Source organism: Anomaloglossus baeobatrachus, chromosome 3 (genome assembly GCF_048569485.1).
Source record: "Anomaloglossus baeobatrachus isolate aAnoBae1 chromosome 3, aAnoBae1.hap1, whole genome shotgun sequence".
Classification (NCBI taxonomy): domain Eukaryota; kingdom Metazoa; phylum Chordata; class Amphibia; order Anura; family Aromobatidae; genus Anomaloglossus; species Anomaloglossus baeobatrachus.
Genome location: NC_134355.1, coordinates 562,218,727 through 562,239,829, shown reverse-complemented (window position 1 = coordinate 562,239,829; position 21,103 = coordinate 562,218,727). Strand labels below are relative to the sequence as shown.

Sequence of the window (21,103 nt, the reverse complement as noted above, 5' to 3'; positions counted from 1 at the left end):
TCTCCTGCTTCTGCTGTCTGTGATAAGGCACAGAGATGATATCACTCTGCCGTGCCGATCACATGACCGGCAGCAAGAACCAGGAAGTAAGGAAGCCGGAGCTCAACTGCGAGGAGGGACAGCGCTGAGAAGGTAAGGAAAGAGTGTTTTATTTTATTATGGGCAGCAGCATGGGAGCATACAGTCATATGAAAAAGTTTGGGCACCCCTATTAATGTTAACCTTTTTTCTTTATAACAATTTGGGTTTTTGCAACAGCTATTTCAGTTTCATATATCTAATAACTGATGGCCTGAGTAATATTTCTGGATTGAAATGAGGTTTATTGTACTAACAGAAAATGTGCAATCCGCATTTAAACTAAATTTGACCGGTGCAAAAGTATGGGCACCTCAACATAAAAGTGACATTAATATTTTGTAGATCCTCCTTTTGCAAAAATAACAGCCTCTAGTCGCTTCCTGTAGCTTTTAATGAGTTCCTGGATCCTGGATGAAGGTATATTTGACCATTCCTGTTTACAAAACAATTCCAGTTCAGTTAAGTTTGATGGTCGCCGAGCATGGACAGCACACTTCAAATCATCCCACAGATGTTCAATGATATTCAGGTCTGGGGACTGGGATGGCCATTCCAGAACATTGTAATTGTTCCTCTGCATGAATACCTGAGTAGATTTGGAGCGGTGTTTTAGATCATTGTCTTGCTGAAATATCCATCCCCTGCATAACATCAATTTCGTCACTGATTCTTGCACATTATTGTCAAGAATTTGCTGACACTGAGTTGAATCCACGCGACCCTCAACTTTAACAAGATTCCCAGTACCGGCATTGGCCACACAGCCCCAAAGCATGATGGAACCTCAACCAAATTTTACTGTGGGTAGCAAGTGCTTTTCTTGGAATGCCGTGTTTTTTTGCCTCCATGCATAACACCTTTTTGTAAGACCAAACAACTCAATCTTTGTTTCATCAGTCCACAGGACCTTTTTCCACAATGTAACTGGATTGTCCAAATGTGCTTTTGCATACCTCAGGTGACTCTGTTTGTGGCGTGCTTGCAGAAACAGCTTCTTTCGCATCACTCTCCCATACAGCTTCTCCTTGTGCAATGTGCACTGTATTCTTGACCGATGCACATTGACACCATCTGCAGCAAGATGATGCTGCAGGTCTTTGGAGGTGGTCTATGGCTTGTCCTTGATTGTTCTCACCAATCTTCTTCTCTGCCTTTCTGATATTTTTCTTGGCCTGCCACTTCTAGGCCTAACAAGAACTGTACCTGTGTTCTTCCATTTCCTTACTATGTTCCTCACAGTGGAGACGGACAGTTTAAATCTCTGAGACAACGATTCCGACACCTAAATAGGAAAGGGTTCTTTACAGTTAGAGTGGTCAGACTGTGGAATACACTACCACAAGAGGTTGTAATGGCAGATACTATAACAGCTTTTAAAAAAGGGCTGGATGATTTCCTCAGTACACAAAACATTGTTGGTTATAAATGACTTAGTGACTAAATGTAGAACTGGTGGAGGAAGGTTGAACTAGATGGACCTAGGTCTTTTTTCAACCTAAGTAACTATGTAACTATGTAACTATGTAACTTTTTATATCCTTCCCCTGAACAACTATGTTGAATAATCTTTGTTTTCATATCATTTGAGAGTTGTTTTGAGGAGCCCATGATGCCATTCTTCATAGGAGATTCAAATAGGAGAACAACTTGCAAGTGGCCACCTTAAATACCTTTTCTCATGATTGGATACACCTGCCTATGAAGTTCAAAGCTCAATGAGGTTACCAAACCAATTTAGTGTTTTAGTAAGTCAGTAAAAAGTAGTTAGGAGTGTCCAAATCAAGAAATTGATAAGAGTGCCCATACTTTTGCACCGGTTAAATTTTGTTTAAATGCGGATTACACATTTTCTGTTAGTACAATAAACCTCATTTCAATCCAGAAATATTACCCAGTCCATCAGTTATTAGATATATGAAACAGAAATAGCTGTTGCAAAAACCCAAATTGTTATAAAGAAAAAAGGTTAACATTAATAGGGGTGCCCAAACGCTTTCATATGACTGTATCTAACACAGGGGAGATGTGCCATCTATAGGGGCCATGGGCAGCACATATGGGGGGCATATCTAACACAGGGGAGATGTACCATCTATAGGGGCCATGGGCAGCACACATGGGGGCCATATTTAACACAGGGGAGGTGTGCCATCTATAGGGGCCATGGGCAGCACACATGGGGGCCATATCAAACACAGGGGAGGTGTACCATCTATAGGGGCCATGGGCAGCACGTGTCCCAGCACAAGGGGGCTATATTCAATATAAGGGAGCCATATCCAGATTAAGGGGGGCTAATTTTAGGATGGGGGGCTGTGAGGGACATATACCCTATATGATTTGTTAGACGGACACTGGCATTATAAGATGGACCCCATTTAACATTAAAAAAAAATAATTCTCTTTTCCTTCAACAAATTTGGGGGTGCGTCATATAATCAGGTGCATCTTATAAAGCGAAAAATACGGTATATAAAAAACCTAGCATTAGTTCACTCCTTTTCCCTCATTAACAGTAAATTAAGAAAAAAAAACATATCTGGTATCATTGTTTTGGTAAAAACATAATCTATCCAAATATAACATTAACCCAGAACAAAAACATCAAAAAGAGAAAAAGAATAAAAACTTTTGAATTTTAGCTTTTCAGCTGCCGCTACACTGAAAAAAATGCAATAAGAAGCAATCAAAACATCATACTGTATATATTCCAAAATGGCTTCAATTAAAACATCAGTCTCCCACACAAAGAAAGAAGCCATCACAAAATTAAAATAAAAAACATCAAACAAAAAACGTTAAGGGTCCTGGAAAATGGCGACACAAGTGTGTATGCATATACAGTGGGTACAGAAAGTACCATATTCAGACCCCTTTAAATTTGTCACTTTGTTTCTTTGTAGCCATTTTGTAAATTCAAAAAAGTTATTTTTTTTTTCTCATTAATGTACACCCTGCACCCCATCTTATCAGAAGAAAAACAGAGATGCATACATTTTTGCAAATATATTAAACAAGAAAAATTAAAATATCACATGGTCATAACTATTCAGACCCTTTGCTGAGACACTCATATTTAAGTCCACATGCTGTCCATTTCCTTGTGATCCTTCTTGAGATGGTTCTACTCCTTCATTGGAGTCCAGCTGTGTTTAATTAAACTAATAGGACTTGATTTGGTAAGGCACACATGGGTCTATATAAGACCTCACAGCTCACAGTGCATGTCAGACCGAATGAGAATCATGAGGTCAAAGGAACTGCCCAAGGAGCTCAGAGACAGAATTGTGGCAAGGCATAGATTTGGCCAAGGCTACAAAGAAATTCTGCTGTACTCAAGGTTCCTAATAGCACAGTGTCCTCCATAATCCTTAAATGGAAGACGTTTGGGACCACCAAAACTTTTCCTAGACCTGGCCGTCCAACCAAACTGAGCAATTGTGGGAGAAGAGCCTTGGTGATAGAGGTAAAGAAGAACCTCGAGATCACTGTGGCTGAGCTCCAGAAACGCAGTAGGGAGATGGGAGAAAATTCCACAAAGTCAACTGTCACTGCAGCCCTCCACCAGTCGGGCCTTTATGGCAGAGTGGCCCAGCGGAAGCCTCTCCTCAGTGTAAGACATAGGAAAGCCTGCAGAGAGTTTGTAAAAAAAACACATGAAAGACTCCCAAACTATGAGAAATAAGATTCTCTGGTCTAATGAGACGAAGATAGAACTTTTTGGTGATAATTTTAAGCGGTATGTATGGAGAAAACCAGACACTGCTCACCACCTGCCCAATACAATCCCAACAGTAAAACATGGTGGTAGTAGCATCATGCTATGGGGTGTTATTCAGCTGCAGGAACAGGGCGACTGGTTGCAATTGAAGGAAAGATGAATGCGGCCAAGTACAGAGGTATCCTGGAAGAAAACCTCTTCCAGAATACTTATGACCATGTGATATTTCAGTTTTTGTCGTTTAATAAATTTGCAAAAATTTCCACATTTCTGGATTTTTTTTCTGTCAATGTGGGGTGCAGAGTATAATAATGAGAAAAAAATGAACTTTTTTGAATTTACCAAATCGCTGTAATGAAACAAAGAGGGAAAAATTTAGAGGGGTCTGAATACTTTCCGTACCTACATGTGTGTGTGTATATATATATAAAATTAATATGTGTGTGTGTGTGTATATACAGTACAGACCAAACGTTTGGACACACCACCTCATTCAAAGAGTTTTCTTTATTTTCATGACTCTGAAAATTGTAGATTCACATTGAAGGCATCAAAACGATGAATTAACACATGTGGAATGAAATACTTAACAAAAAAGTGTGAAACAACTGAAAATATGTCTTATATTCTAGGTTCTTCAAAGTAGCCACCTTTTGCTTTGATTACTGCTTTGCACACTCTTGGCATTCTATTGATGAGCTTCAAGAGGTAGTCACTGGAAATGGTATTCACTTCACAGGGGTGCCCTGTCAGGTTTAATAAGTGGGATTTCTTGCCTTATAAATGGGGTTGGGACCATCAGTTGTGTTGTGCAGAAGTCTGGTGGATACACAGCTGATAGTCCTACTGAATAGACTGTTAGAATTTGTATTATGGCAAGAAAAAAGCAGCTAAGTAAAGAAAAACGAGTGGCCATCATTACTAAGACCAAGAGTCACCTCTGCTGTGGAGGATAAGTTTATCCGAGTCTCCAGCCTCAGAAATCGCAAGTTAACAGCAGCTCAGATTTGAGACCAGGTCAATGCCACACAGAGTTCTAGCAGCAGACACATCTCTAGCACAACTGTTAAGAGGAGACTTTGTGCAGCAGGCCTTTATGGTAAAATAGCTGCTAGGAAACCACTGCTAAGGACAGGCAACAAGCAGAAGAGACTTGTTTGGGCTAAAGAACACAAGGAATGACATTAGACCAGTGGAAATCTGTGCTTTGGTCTGATGAGTCCAAATTTGAGATCTTTGGATCCAACCACCGTGTATTTGTGCGATGCAGAAAAGGTGAACGGATGGACTCTACGTGCCTGGTTCCCACCGTGAAGCATGGAGGAGGAGGTGTGATGGTGCATTGCTGGTGACACTGTTGGGGATTTATTCAAAATTGAAGGCATACTGAACCAGCATGGCTACCACAGCATCTTGCAGGTGCATGCTATACCATCCTGTTTGCATATAGTTGGACCATCATTTATTTTTCAACAGGACAATGACCCCAAACACACCTCCAGGCTGTGTAAGGGCTATTTGCCTAAGAAGGAGAGTGATGGGGTGCTATGCCAGATGACCTGGCCTCCACAGTCACCAGACCTGAACTCAATCGAGATGGTTTGGGGTGAGCTGGACTGCAAAGTGAAGGCAAAAGGGCCAACAAGTGCTAAGCATCTTTAGGAACTCCTTCAAGACTGTTGGAAGACCATTTCCAGTGACTACCTCTTGAAGATCATCAAGAGAATGCCAAGAGTGTGCAAAGCAGTACTCAAAGCAAAAGGTGGCTACTTTGAAGAACCTAGAATATAAGACATATTTTCAGTTGTTTCACACTTTTTTGTTAAGTATTTCATTCCACATGTGTTAATTCATAGTTTTGATGAATTCAATGTGAATCTACAATTTTCAGAGTCATGATAATAAAGAAAACTCTTTGAATGAGAAGGTGTGTCCAAACTTTTGGTCTGTACTATATGTATTACAGTATACAGTTAGGTCCAGAAATATTTGGACAGTGACACAATTTTCGCGAGTTGGGCTCTGCATGCCACCACATTGGATTTGAAATGAAACCTCTACAACAGAATTCAAGTGCAGATTGTAACATTTAATTTGAAGGTTTGAACAAAAATATCTGATAGAAATTGTAGGAATTGTACACGTTTCTTTACAAACACTCCACATTTTAGGAGGTCAAAAGTAATTGGACAAATAAACCAAACCCAAACAAAATATTTTTATTTTCAATATTTTGTTGCGAATCCTTTGGAGGCAATCACTGCCTTAAGTCTGGAACCCATGGACATCACCAAACGCTGGGTTTCCTCCTTCTTAATGCTTTGCCAGGCCTTTACAGCCGCAGCCTTCAGGTCTTGCTTGTTTGTGGGTCTTTCCGTCTTAAGTCTGGATTTGAGCAAGTGAAATGCATGCTCAATTGGGTTAAGATCTGGTGATTGACTTGGCCATTGCAGAATGTTCCACTTTTTTGCACTCATGAACTCCTGGGTAGCTTTGGCTGTATGCTTGGGGTCATTGTCCATCTGTACTATGAAGCGCCGTCCGATCAACTTTGCGGCATTTGGCTGAATCTGGGCTGAAAGTATATCCCGGTACACTTCAGAATTCATCCGGCTACTCTTGTCTGCTGTTATGTCATCAATAAACACAAGTGACCCAGTGCCATTGAAAGTCATGCATGCCCATGCCATCACGTTGCCTCCACCATGTTTTACAGAGGATGTGGTGTGCCTTGGATCATGTGCCGTTGCCTTTCTTCTCCAAACTTTTTTCTTCCCATCATTCTGGTACAGGTTGATCTTTGTCTCATCTGTCCATAGAATACTTTTCCAGAACTGAGCTGGCTTCCTGAGGTGTTTTTCAGCAAATTTAACTCTGGCCTGTCTATTTTTGGAATTGATGAATGGTTTGCATCTAGATGTGAACCCTTTGTATTTACTTTCATGGAGTCTTCTCTTTACTGTTGACTTAGAGACAGATACACCTACTTCACTGAGAGTGTTCTGGACTTCAGTTGATGTTGTGAACGGGTTCTTCTTCACCAAAGAAAGTATGCGGCGATCATCCACCACTGTTGTCATCCATGGATGCCCAGGCCTTTTTGAGTTCCCAAGCTCACCAGTTAATTCCTTTTTTCTCAGAATGTACCCGACTGTTGATTTTGCTACTCCAAGCATGTCTGCTATCTCTCTGATGGATTTTTTCTTTTTTTTCAGCCTCAGGATGTTCTGCTTCACCTCAATTGAGAGTTCCTTAGACCGCATGTTGTCTGGTCACAGCAACAGCTTCCAAATGCAAAACCACACACCTGTAATCAACTCCAGACCTTTTAACTACTTCATTGATTACAGGTTAATGAGGGAGATGCCTTCAGAGTTAATTGCATCCCTTAGAGTCCCTTGTCCAATTACTTTTGGTCCCTTTAAAAAGAGGAGGCTATGCATTACAGAGCTATGATTCCTAAACCCTTTCTCCGATTTGGATGTGAAAACTCTCATATTGCAGCTGGGAGTGTGCACTTTCAGCCCATATTATATATATAATTGTATTTCTGAACATGTTTTTGTAAACAGCTAAAATAACAAAACTTGTGTCACTGTCCAAATATTTCTGGACCTAACTGCATGCTTGTGTCGCCATTTTCCAAGTCAATACAATTATGGCGATACTAAACTCGGATAATCGGATAATTTTTATATTTACATTTCAGCAATACAAAGCAATGTGGAGGAAAAATGTAGTAGAAACTTTAGAAGGAATTTGCTCAAGCAAGTTAAAAGTAATGTTACACAGACCTGATGATGTGACAGTTCTGATGCACGGAGGGAAGGAGACACAGTGCCAGTCTGACGAAATGTGAAAAAGAGCACATTTATTTCCCAGTGTTTTTCTACAGGACATATAAATATAAAGCTATCTGAAGATTCCTTCTATGCATTGATGCAATCCAGGCCTCCTTGTGACAAATATACAAAGGGTAGTATTCTGAATCAAGGAGGCAATGGACAATGATCTTTCAGAGATAATTTTTGCCAGTTTTCTGGCATAAAACTAGATTAAATATTGCAATTTTTTGCCCAACTCGTAATTACAAAAAAAAGATTGGGACTTTTTTCGTTTTTACATCAGTCCTGACACAGGTCTGCCAATTTAGTAACTGAACAGAGCGTTACCTGATGGGGCATGCCCTAAATTGTAGAAAAGTGTTGTAAATTTTAAATGGAATCTATATATATAATTGCCTTATTCTGTCTGTCTGTCTGTCTGTCTGTCTGTCTATCTGTCTGTCTGTCTGTCATGCTCCAAAATTGTGTCCTTACGGTGACACAAAGCTGATTGGCCGCTGGGCTCGCCATGGCCCCGCCCCCCCCCCACGGATTGGCCGCTCGCCCAGGCTGCGCCCCCACACGGATTGGCCAGCCGCTCGCCCAGGCTCCGCCCCCCCCACAGATTGGCCTCTCGCCCCGGCACCCTGCAGGCATTGGCAATTCGGCCACGCCACGCCCCGCCCCCCTCACGCAATGCACGTTAGCTCTGGCCCCACCCCCTCCCTCCTCCCGCGCATTTCTCGAACTGACACGGCTGTCACGGAGGTGAGTACGGTACTCCCTGCCCACCCCCCCCCTCCCCCCCCGCCCCCGCCCCCGCTCGCACAGGACTGGTGTGGATACGTTGCTAACCATGCTCGCATGGTTACAAGCGCTGTCACGGAGGTGAGTACTGTACTCCCTCCCCCCCCCCTCCCCCCCCCGGCCCCCGCTCGCACGGCAGTGGTGGGAGTGGTGTGGATACGTTGGTATCAAGCCCATCAAGGTCCTGCTGCGCCAGAAGATCCACACGCACACACACAAACATACACACACATCAGATCACACTCACACTCACTCTTACACACACCTCACACACACCTCACACACACCTCACATCGCATCCACATACTCACAACATCCTGGGATATCGCTTGCTTCTCGGCGGCGAAAATGTGCTGTTGTGATCTTCCAGGACCTGACGGAGGATCACATGGCCAGAAGCATGTGATATCCCCGGATGTTGTGAGTATGAGCGCGTAAGTGCGATATCGTCAGTGTCTGTGTGTGTGAGTGGATGCGATCGGGTGTGTGTGAGTGGATGCGATCGGGTGTGTGTGAGTGGATGCGATCGGGTGTGTGTGAGTGGATGCGATCGGGTGTGTGTGAGTGGATGCGATCGGGTGTGTGTGAGTGTATGCGATCGGGTGTGTGTGAGTGTATGCGATCGGGTGTGTGTGAGTGTATGCGATCGGGTGTGTGTGTGAGTTGATGCGATCGGGTGTGTGTGTGAGTGGATGCGATCGGGTGTGTGTGTGAGTGGATGCGATCGGGTGTGTGTGTGAGTGGATGCGATCGGGTGTGTGTGTGAGTGGATGCGATCGGGTGTGTGAGTGTCGGCAGAGGACCAGGCCGTGCTGGAGGAGGCTGGGAGCAGAGAGGCTGATCATGGGGAAGAGGGGAATGCTGATGCTGAAGGAGGCTGGGATGGGAACGCTGGGAGGAAGGAGGCTGGGACGAGAGAGGCTGATCCTCAGGAAGGCTGAGGAGGGGAGGCTGATGCTGAGGGAGGCTGGAAGGAGAGAGGCTGAGCAAACGTGCTCCATCCGCCATACTGCGCACTCCCCATCGTGCTGCATCCCCCATGCTGCGCACTCCCAAACGTGGTCCATCCGCCATGCTGCGCACTCCCAAACGTGGTCCATCCGCCATGCTGCGCACTCCCAAACGTGCTCCATCCGCCATGCTGCGCACTCCCAAACGTGCTCCATCCGCCATACTGCGCACTGGAGCACGTTTGGGAGTGCGCAGCATGGCGGATGGAGCACGTTTGAGAATGCGCAGCATGGCGGATGGAGCACGTTTGGGAGTGCGCAGCATGGCGGATGGAGCACGTTTGGGAGTGCGCAGCATGCCGGATGGTGCACGATCGGGAGTGCGCAGTATGGCGGATGGAGCACGTTTGGGAGTGCGCAGCATGGCGGATGGAGCACGTTTAGAAGTGCGCAGCATGGCGGATGGACCACGTTTGGGAGTGCGCAGCATGGCGGATGGAGCACGTTTAGGAGTGCGCAGCATGGCGGATGGAGCACGTTTGCAAGTGCGCAGCATGGCGGGTGGAGCACGATGGGACGTGCACACCTCCCCCCAACACACACACACACGCGCACTGCACAACACACACACACTAGGAATCACAAACAACGCCCTACACAGACACCCACACAGACAACGCTGCACACACAAATATACGCACATACTGCACAACACACACATTGCTCAAAACATACCTCCCCCCAAAACACACCACACCCACACAAACCGCACAACACACACACACACACACAACGCTACAGACACACAGCGCTCCACAAACAACGCAACACACGCAACACACATACAACACCGCTCTCACCCCCCGCGACACTCAGAACATGTACAGCGCCCTACACAAACACTTGGTAACTACACACAACAACATCTATATATATATATAACAAAAATCATACATGAACTACACAATACGTAAATTCTAGAATACCCGATGCGTAGAATCGGGCCACCTTCTAGTGTACTTTATATCCTCCTGACTGCAGTAACGTTACTTGCCGTAGTGCATGGCAGTTGAAAGATGTGCCAAATTTATTAAGAGGTATATTCATGAATTTGGTCCATCTTAAACAGCAAACACTTCATCAAAACTGGCGTACAAAGTGCCCGTCTTGATAAATCAGGGCCAGGCTGCACGCCGCGTGATTGTACTGTATGTAAATACATGTAAAAGACATTGAATGCAAGAAAGTGTCACATACTATACATAAAGTCATAGCTGAAAGTGTTGGCACCCTTTAAATAGTTCCAGAAAATGAGGTATTTCTCCCAGAAAATGAACACAAACAAACTGGAAAAAAAAGTCAATTGGACAGAATTTTCATATAACATTCCAAAAATAGAAGGGACAAAATTGTTGACACCCTCAACTTAATATTTAGTTGCACACCCTTTGAAATAAATAACTGCAATTAATCACTTCCTATAGCCTTAATCACTTCCTATAGCCATCAACAAGCTTCTTACACCTCTCAACTGGAATTTTGGGGTACTCTTCCTTTGTATACTGTTCCAGGTCTCTGATATTTGAAGGCGCCTTCTCCTAACATCAATTTTAAGATCTCTCCACAGGCGTGCAATGGCATTTTGATCCAAACTCATTGCTTGTCATTTCAGAAATTTACAGTGCTTTGTTTCCATCGATTTCTGAGGTCTTCTTGAAGTATGTTTGGGTTCATTGTCCTGCTGGAAGAGCCATGACCTAGGATGCAAACCCAGTTTTCTGACACTGGGCATTACATTGCAACCTACAATCCTTTGGTAATCTTCAGATTTCATGAAGCCTTGCACACAATCAAGACACCTAGTGCCAGAGGCAGCAAAACATATTTGAACCTCCACTATATTTGACTGTAGGTACTGTGTTCTTTTCTTTGTAGGCCTCATTCTGTTTTTGGTAAACAGTTGAATGACATGCTTTACAAAAAGCTCTATCTTGGTGTCATCTGTCCACAAGACACTTTCTCAGAAAGATTTTAGCATACTTATGTACATTTTGGCAAACTGAAGTCTAGCTTTTTATGTCTGTGTCAGCAGTGGGATCCTCCTGGGTCTCCTGACATAGCATGTCATTTAATTAAAATCTTGACAAATAGTTTGTGCTTACACTGATGCATCCTGAACCTGCAGGACAGCTTGAATTTCGTGGAACTTGATTTGGGCTGCTTATCCATCATCTGGATTATTCTGCTTTGCAACCTTTAATCAGTTTTTCTCTGCTGTCCACATCCAGGAAGATTAGCTACAGTGCCATTGGTTGTCAACTTTTTGATTATGTTGCGCACCTTGGACAAAGGAACATCAAGATCTCTGGAGATGGACTTGCAACCTTGAGACTGTTGATATTTTTCAACCAATGTTGGTTCTCAAGTCTTCAGACAGGTCTCTTCTCCTTTTTCTGTTCTCCATGCTTAGTGTGGCACACACAGGCACACAATGCAAAGATTTGAGTCAACCCTTTTTATATGGTTTCAGCTGTGATTTTCATATTGCCTAACCTGTTACTTGACACAGGTGAGTTTGAATGAGTACCACATGCTTGACACAACCACAATTTTGGAAAGGTGCCAACAATTTTGTCCAGCCCATTTTGGGGGGTTTTGTGTACAATTCTGTCAAATTTGCCCTTTTATTCCCTCAAATTGTTTAGTGTTGTTTCAAAACAAACAAAGGTAATAAACAAGTGTATAACAAAGAAGGGAATTTTGTTACTTACCGTAAATTCCTTTTCTTCTAGCTCTTATTGGGAGACCCAGACGATTGGGGGTATAGCTACTGCCTCCGGAGGCCACACAAAGCACTACACTAAAAAGTGCAAGGCCCCTCCCCTTCTGGCTATACCCCCCCGTGGTATCACGGGTTCTCCAGTTTTAGTGCCAAAGCAAGAAGGAGGAAAGCCAATAACTGGTTTAAACAAATTAACTCCGAGTAACATCGGAGAACTGAAAAACCGTTCAACATGAACAACATGTGTACCCGCAAACAACAAAAACATCCCGAAGGACAACAGGGCGGGTGCTGGGTCTCCCAATAAGAGCTAGAAGAAAAGGAATTTACGGTAAGTAACAAAATTCCCTTCTTCTTCAGCGCTCTATTGGGAGACCCAGACGATTGGGACGTCCAAAAGCTGTCCCTGGGTGGGTAAAGAAATACCTCATGTTAGGGCTGCAAAACAGCCCTCCCCTACGGGGGTGTCACTGCCGCCTGCAGGACTCTTCTACCTAAGCTGGCATCCGCCGAAGCATAGGTATGCACCTGATAATGCTTGGTGAAAGTGTGCAGACTGGACCAGGTAGCTGCCTGGTACACTTGTTGAGCCGAAGCCTGGTGTCGTAATGCCCAGGACGCACCCACGGCTCTGGTTGAGTGGGCTTTTAGCCCTGAAGGAACCGGAAGCCCCGCAGAACGGTAGGCCTCTAGAATTGGTTCTTTGATCCATCGAGCCAGGGTGGCTTTATAAGCCTGCAACCCCTTGCGCGGACCAGCGACAAGGACAAAAAGTGCATCGGAACGGCGCATGGGCGCCGTGCGGGAAATGTAGAGTCTGAGTGCTCTCACCAGATCTAACAAACGTAAGTCCTTTTCATACCGGTGAACCGGATGAGGACAAAAGGAAGGCAAGGATATATCCTGATTAAGATGAAATGAGGATACGACCTTAGGGAGAAACTCCGGAATGGGGCGCAGCACTACCTTGTCCTGGTGGAACACCAGGAAGGGAGCCTTGGATGACAGAGCTGCCAGCTCAGACACTCGCCGAAGCGATGTGATCGCAACGAGAAACGCCACCTTCTGTGACAGGCGAGAAAGGAAACTTCCTTCAGAGGCTCGAAAGGCGGCTTCTGGAGAGCAACTAATACCCTGTTGAGATCCCATGGATCTAACGGCCGCTTGTACGGGGGTACGATATGACAGACCCCCTGTAGGAACGTGCGCACCTTAGAAAGACGTGCTAGACGCTTCTGAAAAAACACGGATAGTGCCGAGACTTCCCCCTTAAGGAAGCCGAGCGACAAGCCCTTTTCTAACCCCGATTGCAGGAAGGAAAGAAAAGTAGGCAATGCAAATGGCCAGGGAGACACTCCCTGAGCCGAGCACCAGGTTAAGGAAATCTTCCACGTTCTGTGGTAGATCTTAGCAGAGGTGGACTTCCTAGCCTGTTTCATGGTGGCAACGACCCCTTGGGATAATCCTGAAGACGCTAGGATCCAGGACTCAATGGCCACACAGTCAGGTTCAGGGCCGCAGAATTCCGATGGAAAAACGGCCCTTGGGACAGTAAGTCTGGCCAGCCTGGTAGTGACCACGGTCGGCCGACCGTGAAATGCCACAGATCCGGGTACCACGATCTCCTCGGCCAGTCTGGGGCGACGAGTATGACGCGGCTGCAATCGGATCTGATTTTTTGCGCAGTACTCTGGGCAAGAGTGCCAGAGGTGGAAACACATATGTGAGCCGGAACTGCGACCAATCTTGCACTAAGGCGTCTGCCGCCAGAGCTCTGTGATCGCGCGATCGTGCCATAAATGCCGGGACCTTGTTGTTGTGCCGAGACGCCATTAGGTCGACGTCCGGCACCCCCCAGCGGCGACAGATTTCCTGAAACACGTCCGGGTGAAGGGACCATTCCCCTGCGTCCATACCCTGGCGACTGAGGAAGTCTGCTTCCCAGTTTTCTACGCCCGGGATGTGAACTGCGGATATGGTGGATGCTGTGTCCTCCACCCACATGAGGATTCGCCGGACTTCCTGGAAGGCTTGCCGACTGCGCGTCCCTCCTTGGTGGTTGATGTATGCCACCGCTGTGGAGTTGTCCGACTGGATTCGGATCTGCTCTCTTTCTAGCCACTGCTGGAAAGCTAGTAGGGGAAGATACCCTGTCCCGATTTCCAGAACATTGATCTGAAGGGTGGACTCCTGCTGAGTCCACGTCCCCTGAGCCCTGTGGCGGAGACAAACTGCTCCCCACCCTGACAGACTCGTATCTGTCGTGACCACTGCCCAGGATGGGGGTAGGAAGGATCTTCACTGTGACAATGAGGTGGGAATAAGCCACCATTGCAGAGAGTCCTTGGCCGTCTGGGAAAGGGAGACTTTCCTGTCCAGGGAGGTTGACTGCCCGTCCCATTGGCGGAGAATGTCCCCTTGCAGTTGGCTCAGATGAAACTGCGCAAAGGGAACTGCCTCCATGGCTGCCACCATCTTCCCTAGGAAGTGCATGAGGCGCCTTAAGGGGTGCGACTGGCCTTGAAGGAGAGACTGCACCTCTGTTTGCAGTGAACGCTGCTTGTTCAGCGGAAGCTTCACTATCGCTGATAGAGTGTGAACTCCATGCCGAGATACGTTAGTGATTGAGTCGGTGACCGATTTGACCTTGCCAAATTGATGATCCACCCGAAAGTCTGGAGAGTCTCCAGCGTAACATTCAGGCTGCGTTGTCATGCCTCGAGGGAGGGTGCTTTGACAAGTAGATCGTCCAAGTAAGGGATCACCGGGTGTCCCTGAGAGTGCAAGACTGCTACCACTGCTGCCATGACCTTGGTGAACACCCGTGGGGCTGTCGCCAGACCGAATGGCAGAGCTACGAACTGAAGATGGTCGTCTCCTATCACAAAAACGTAGAAAACGTTGGTGCTCCGTAGCAATTGGCACGTGGAGATAGGCATCTTTGATGTCTGTTGAGGCAAGGAAGTCTCCTCGAGACATTGAGGTAATGACGGATCGGAGGGATTCCATCCGGAACCGCCTGGCGTTCGCATGCTTATTGAGCAGTTTTAGGTCCAGAACAGGACGGAAGGAGCCGTCCTTTTTTGGAGCCACAAAGAGATTGGAGTACAAACCCTCGCCCTCGTTCCTGAGGGGGGACAGGGATCACCACTCCTTCTGCTCTTAGAGCGTCCACCGCCTGCAGCAGGGCATCTGCTCGGTGGGGAGGTGGGGCCGTTCTGAAGAATGGAGTCGGAGGACGAGAACAGAACACTGTCCTGTGCACGTGAGCACAATGTCCGTCACCCACCGGTCTGTGACCTGTGGCAGCTAAATGTCGCCAAAGGCGGGGGAGTCTGCCATCAACCGCGGATGCGGAGAGAGAGAGAGAGAGCTGAGAGTCATGAGGAGACCGCCTTGGTAGCGGTTCCTCCGGCTGCCTTCCTTGGGCGTGATTGAGCCCGGCCGGAATCTGAGCCCGTCTGAGGTTTTGTAGCCCTTTTGCACGAGGACAATTGGGACCTGCCCGAGCTAGGGAAGGACCGAAACCTCGACTGTACTTTTAGGACAGCATTAATAGGGTAAGTCGCAGTGCAGACATTGCGGAGTTACGGACGCCTCTGCGGTACAGATGTACATGTGCTCAAGGCCAGCTGCGCAAGAACAGCTGAAAAGGTTAGGTTGCCTATACGGCTGTGAATGCCGGAGCAACCGACACGCCGATAGCCTCCTAGACAGATTTCAACCAGAGTCCATCTGTCTGTGAATGGCATCTTTAAGTGAAGCCCCATCTCCAGTGCAACTATGGCTCTAGACGCAAGCCTGGAGATTGGAGAATCCACCTTTGGACCCTGGGTCCAGCGCTTGACCACGTCAGGGGAAAAGGGATAACGTGTATCTTAAAAACGTTTGGAGAAGACGCTTATCTGGTAAGCGTGGTGTTTCTGGACTGCTTCTCTGAAGTCAGCGTGGCCAGAAAAATACTCAATATCCGTTTGAGATACTGAAAAGGGACTTCTCCTGCTGTGAAGCTGACTCCTCCACTGGGGGAGCTGAGGGAGAAAGATCCAACCTTCCATTGATGGACGCTATAGGATCATTCCGTATGGCGTTACCATCCGGTGTATCCGGATTGATAGCGATGTCAGGATCAAAGTCCTGGAGAGCTGCCTTATCATACAGAGAGTCCTCCTGGGACCCCCCCCGTTCCAAATGAGGTTGGTCAGGAAGATTGCCCATGGCCTGTCTGGACTGCAAGTCTCTATCTTATGACAATATATCTGTCAAAACTGCAACTCCGTCCCTGTCCTTGGACAGGGATGACAGGTGGTTTCTTTGGCCACGACTAGTAGAGACCCCGGCAGACGAAGTGCTAGAGACCCCGGCAGACGAAGTGCTACAGGGGATCATGCACACAATGGGACGGTGTCATGAACAGCATCCCATGTAGTAAAAACAGCACTGAAAATCTGTGTTGCCTTTTTGCCGCTGCCGACTAGCCATCTAGAAGTATATAGCCAAGATTGGTGACCGTACAGTGCAATGTATAGCATACAAGCATAAAGTACAAATGAACACTGCAGCACAAGCAATACAAGCAGCATAGAAGCCTGTGCCCTGGCACCTCTGCTCTTCTGCTGCTGTCGACTAGTCATCTAGGGGAATATAGCCCAGAAGAGTGACCATACAGTGCAATGTATAGCATACAAGCACAAGTACAAATGCACACTGCAGCCCATGCAATACAAGCAGCATAGAAAAAAACCTGTGCCCCAGCACCCTTGGTTTTCTGCTGCTGTAGTCTAGCCATTCCAGGAGAATATAGCTAAGACTAGCGACTGTACAGTGCAGTGTATAGCATACAAGCATAAACACAAATGAACACTTCAGTACGTGCAATACAAGCAGCCTAGAAAGCCTGTGCCTTAGCACACCTGCTTTCCTGCTGCTGATGTGTCGCTCTCCAAGCGGGCATATAGCGACCTATGCCGTTAAAATACACATGTACACACTGCAGTATATATTGGGGTCAGCACTATGTGTGCCGCTTACCGCCCGCCTATAAGCGGGTGTATGGTCGCCACCGTCCTGCCTGGTTGCCGAAAGTCCGAGCTCGGACTGCAGTAATGGCTGCCGGCGTCTTCCCCAGCTCGTGTGAGGAGGGGCGGGCCGTGGGCGTGCCCCAAGTCAGAGCGGGAATCCGGCGTCCGACAGTGTGCAGTGAGAGGGCTGGAGCATGTAAATAAGGCTCAAGCCCTCGGCGCTGCTGATTGCTCAGCGTCTGTCCCCTTCCCTGAGTGACAGGGAGGGGGCGGGAACGAAGCGGCACTAGGCCGCAGAAGCCGGGGACTGGATTTATAAGCGCCGCCGCCGTAAAAGCGCGGTCGGCGCCCAGTCCCCGGCGAACTACAAGTCCCAGCCGCGCCGCCGCTCCCGGAGCGTCCGGCGCGGTAGTTCCCAATACACAAAGTCACTCAGCAAAGCTGCAGTGACTGTAACCCTTTACTGTCCCCGGCGCACTAGCACACCCAGCAAGTCTGGAGTGTGCTGTGCCTGTGTGTACGGGGACACAGAGTACCTGTAATGGTGCAGGGCCATGTCCCTGAACGGTACTCCAGCTCCGTATCCAGCAGGTTCAAATGGGTCTGTGGATGGAGCCCGGCGTCAGAGCTTTGAGGCCGGCAGGATCCCACTTCCTCAGAGCCCCCCAGGGGGATGTGGAAGGAAAGCAGCATGTGGGCTCCAGCCTCCGTACCAGCAATAGGTACCTCAACCTTACAACACCATCCACGGGTGAGAAGGGAGCATGCTGGGGGCCCTATATGGGCCCTCTTTTCTTCCATCCGAAATAGTCAGCAGCTACTGCTGACTAAAATCTGTGGAGCTATGCGTGGATGTCTGACCTCCTTCGCACAAAGCTTGAAAACTGGAGAACCCGTGATACCACGGGGGGGTATAGCCAGAAGGGGAGGGGCCTTGCACTTTTTAGTGTAGTGCTTTGTGTGGCCTCCGGAGGCAGTAGCTATACCCCCAATCGTCTGGGTCTCCCAATAGAGCGCTGAAGAAACGTGTAATTGCAATCATTTTCTGGAAGAAATACTTCATTTTCTGAAACAATTTCTAGGGTACCAACACTTTTGGCCATGACTATATAAAAGGCTGCACACTCAAAGTCAAAGAATTACACTATATTTAATTCTTCACCTACAGTTATAGGTCAGAAAAGTACGCCAAACTGTATATAGACCTTGGTCAAAACCCGTAAAATACTACCCCGAATGGGGACTCCGTAAATATAGAATCTTCTTCTATGCAAACCAGTATCATGTAAAAAAGTCTTAATGATGGTTAGGGTTAGTAAAAATATGTCAGTGTCACTGAAATGATGCTACAGTCATAATAATAGAGTTTTCATCAAAATCAAAGTAGTCTTTGTAATAAACATTGTATGGTTATGGCTATTTCCGGTCCTTGTATACCAGACATGTCATCAATAGCTGGTGCTGACCAATAGGCCATGTTCACACTTTGAGTATTTTTCGAGGTTTTTTTTACATTTGGCCCTTAATTCTTGCAACCTGCAAAAGTACATTAGCTAATAGCAGGGGTAGGATACCGTTAATCAAGACTATTTGCAGAGTTACCTGTTGATTTATTTTACATCCATTAGAGGAATAGAAGAAATGGTCATAAAAATGCACTGTATATAAACTTGTAAGGGAGTTTCATTTAATAATTTACAATATCAAATGCTACTTATGCTACAGAAGTTGTATGACTACCCCAGGAATAGATACATTTCCAAAACTAAATAAAGTAAATAAAATGAAATAATCATTTAAATCATTTTAACTAACATAAATGTTTAGATAAGTGAAGGGTCCATAAACTTACATGGTTGGTGGGTAGCTTTGGACGAAGAGTCAGTTTTATGGGTTTATTTTGGCTTCGCTCTGTGCCTTCCGGTTCTGTTTCCTTCTGTTTGGATTTATCTGTGAAATTATTATTTTTTTTAATATTGTGCTTAGAAACATGCAAAAACCAACATCTGAAATATATGGCTTCATCGCCACGTAGATCAATGTAGTGTGAAATCCATACAAGACAAGCCAAGTATTATCCAATACCTAAATGGTATTAATGAAGTTGTCCGGGATTTTGTAGGTTTTTTTTTGTTGGCCACTCCAGCACTACCACTCTGCTGCTTCCCTCTGGACTCAGTTTGATAACACATTTGATAAATATAAAAAAATAACGTTAACAGCTTTAACAAAGGTAGTTTAGGGGGAAAATATTATCTGTAATTTAAATATATACAGTAGTTGGCAGTATTTTTTTATTGGATTCCAAACTTATACAAAGCTTCAAATCACCTGCTTAACTATACAAAGCCCAGTTCTGTCGGTTTACAGCCGCCTATAGAGCCCCTCTAGAGGCGGCTGTAAACCGACAGAACTGGGCTTTGTATAGTTAAGCCGGTGAGTTGAAGCTTTGTATAAGTTTGGAATCCAATAAAAAATACTGCCAACTACTGTATATATTTAAATTACAGATAATTTTTACATAGATAGGAATGTATCCATCCATCCATAGCATCCATTGATATATTATGACTAGGGATGGGCGGACCTGCAGATACCGGGGATTGGTGGGTCCAACCAGGTTTCAAAAAAGAAACCCTCGTTCCAGCCCGGATATCTGCCCAGACATCAGTCCCAATCTAAGTCTAGGAGGACCCTAATCCAGCACTTTAAAATGGTGATAGAAGGGATAGGGGGATTAGAGAAGGTGCGTTACACATACCAGTCTCCCGCACGGCTGTAATGCTACTCTCAGGGCCGCTCATTAACATTATGCACTGCTTCCTTCTACCACCGGCAGTCCTGGTGTGTTGCATGTCTGACTACAACTAATAACAGATGCTGTGTGTGTCTCTATTGTGGTGTAAAAATAAATAAGAAAACTGGCATACGGTCACCCCCATATTATGGTATCCAGCACAGATAAAGCATACGGCTACAGGCTGCAGCCCCCAGCTGTCTATCAACATAAGAGGGTTGTTTTTTTTAAAAATAATTTAAATAAATACTTTTAAAAAACTATCCCCCCATTTTGATACCCAGCCACGATAAAGCCAACAGTTGGGCTGGCTGGTAATCTCAAGCTGGGAAGGCCATGGTTATTGGGCTACCCCAACCTAAAAGTAGCAGCCTGCAGCCGCCCAGAATTGTTGCATCCATTAGATGTGACAATCCCGGCACTTTACCCGGCTCATGCCAATTGCCCTGGTGTGGTGGCAATTGGAGTAATATCAGGGTTAAGCGGGCTTTACACGCTACGACATCGCTAATGCGGAGTCGTTGGGGTCACGGAATTCGTGACGCACATCCGGCCGCATTAGCGATGCCGTTGCGTGTGACATCGATTAGCGATTTTGCATCGTTGCAAAACAGTGAAAAATCGCTAATCGGCGACACGGGGGTCCATTCCCAATTATCGTTACTTCAGCAGTAACGAGGTTGTTCCTCGTTCCTGCGGCATCACACATCGCTGCGTGTGACGCCGCAGGAGCGAGGAACGTCTCCCTACCTGCCTCCCGGCCGCTATGCGGAAGGAAGGAGGTGGGCGGGATGTTACGTCCCGCTCATCTCCGCCCCTCCGCTGCGATTGGGCGGCGGTTCAGTGACGTCGCTGTGACGCCGCACGGACCGCCCCCTTAGAAAGGAGGCGGTTCGCCGGTCACAGCGACGTCGCCGGACAGGTAAGTATGTGTGACGGCTCTGGGCGATGTTGTGCGCCACGGGCAGCGATATGCCCGTGTCGCGCAACAGATGGGGGCGGGTACGCACACTAGCGATATCGGGACCGATATCGCAGTGTGTAAAGTAGCCTTTAATGACAATTCACAGCTGCTACTAAACCCTAGATTAGTAATGGGGAGGGTCTATGAGACCCACCC

At 46.5% G+C, this 21,103-nt stretch overlaps 1 protein-coding gene across 4 annotated transcripts in view; it reads right to left on the bottom strand.

Annotated features, from left to right (window-relative positions):
• The window catches only part of AIRE (autoimmune regulator), a 76,238-nt gene that overhangs the window by 39,413 nt on the left and 15,722 nt on the right, over nt 1-21,103 (bottom strand). For 3 of the 4 annotated variants that reach the window (XM_075338653.1, XM_075338655.1, XM_075338654.1), the window contains exons 7-8: nt 19,039-19,136; nt 7,597-7,647 (exon numbers count right to left, since the gene is read on the bottom strand). In XM_075338653.1, the coding sequence (XP_075194768.1) occupies nt 7,597-7,647; nt 19,039-19,136 (149 nt within the window). The remainder of the gene's footprint in view (nt 1-7,596; nt 7,648-19,038; nt 19,137-21,103) is intronic. The other variant, XM_075338656.1, reaches the window with a different exon arrangement.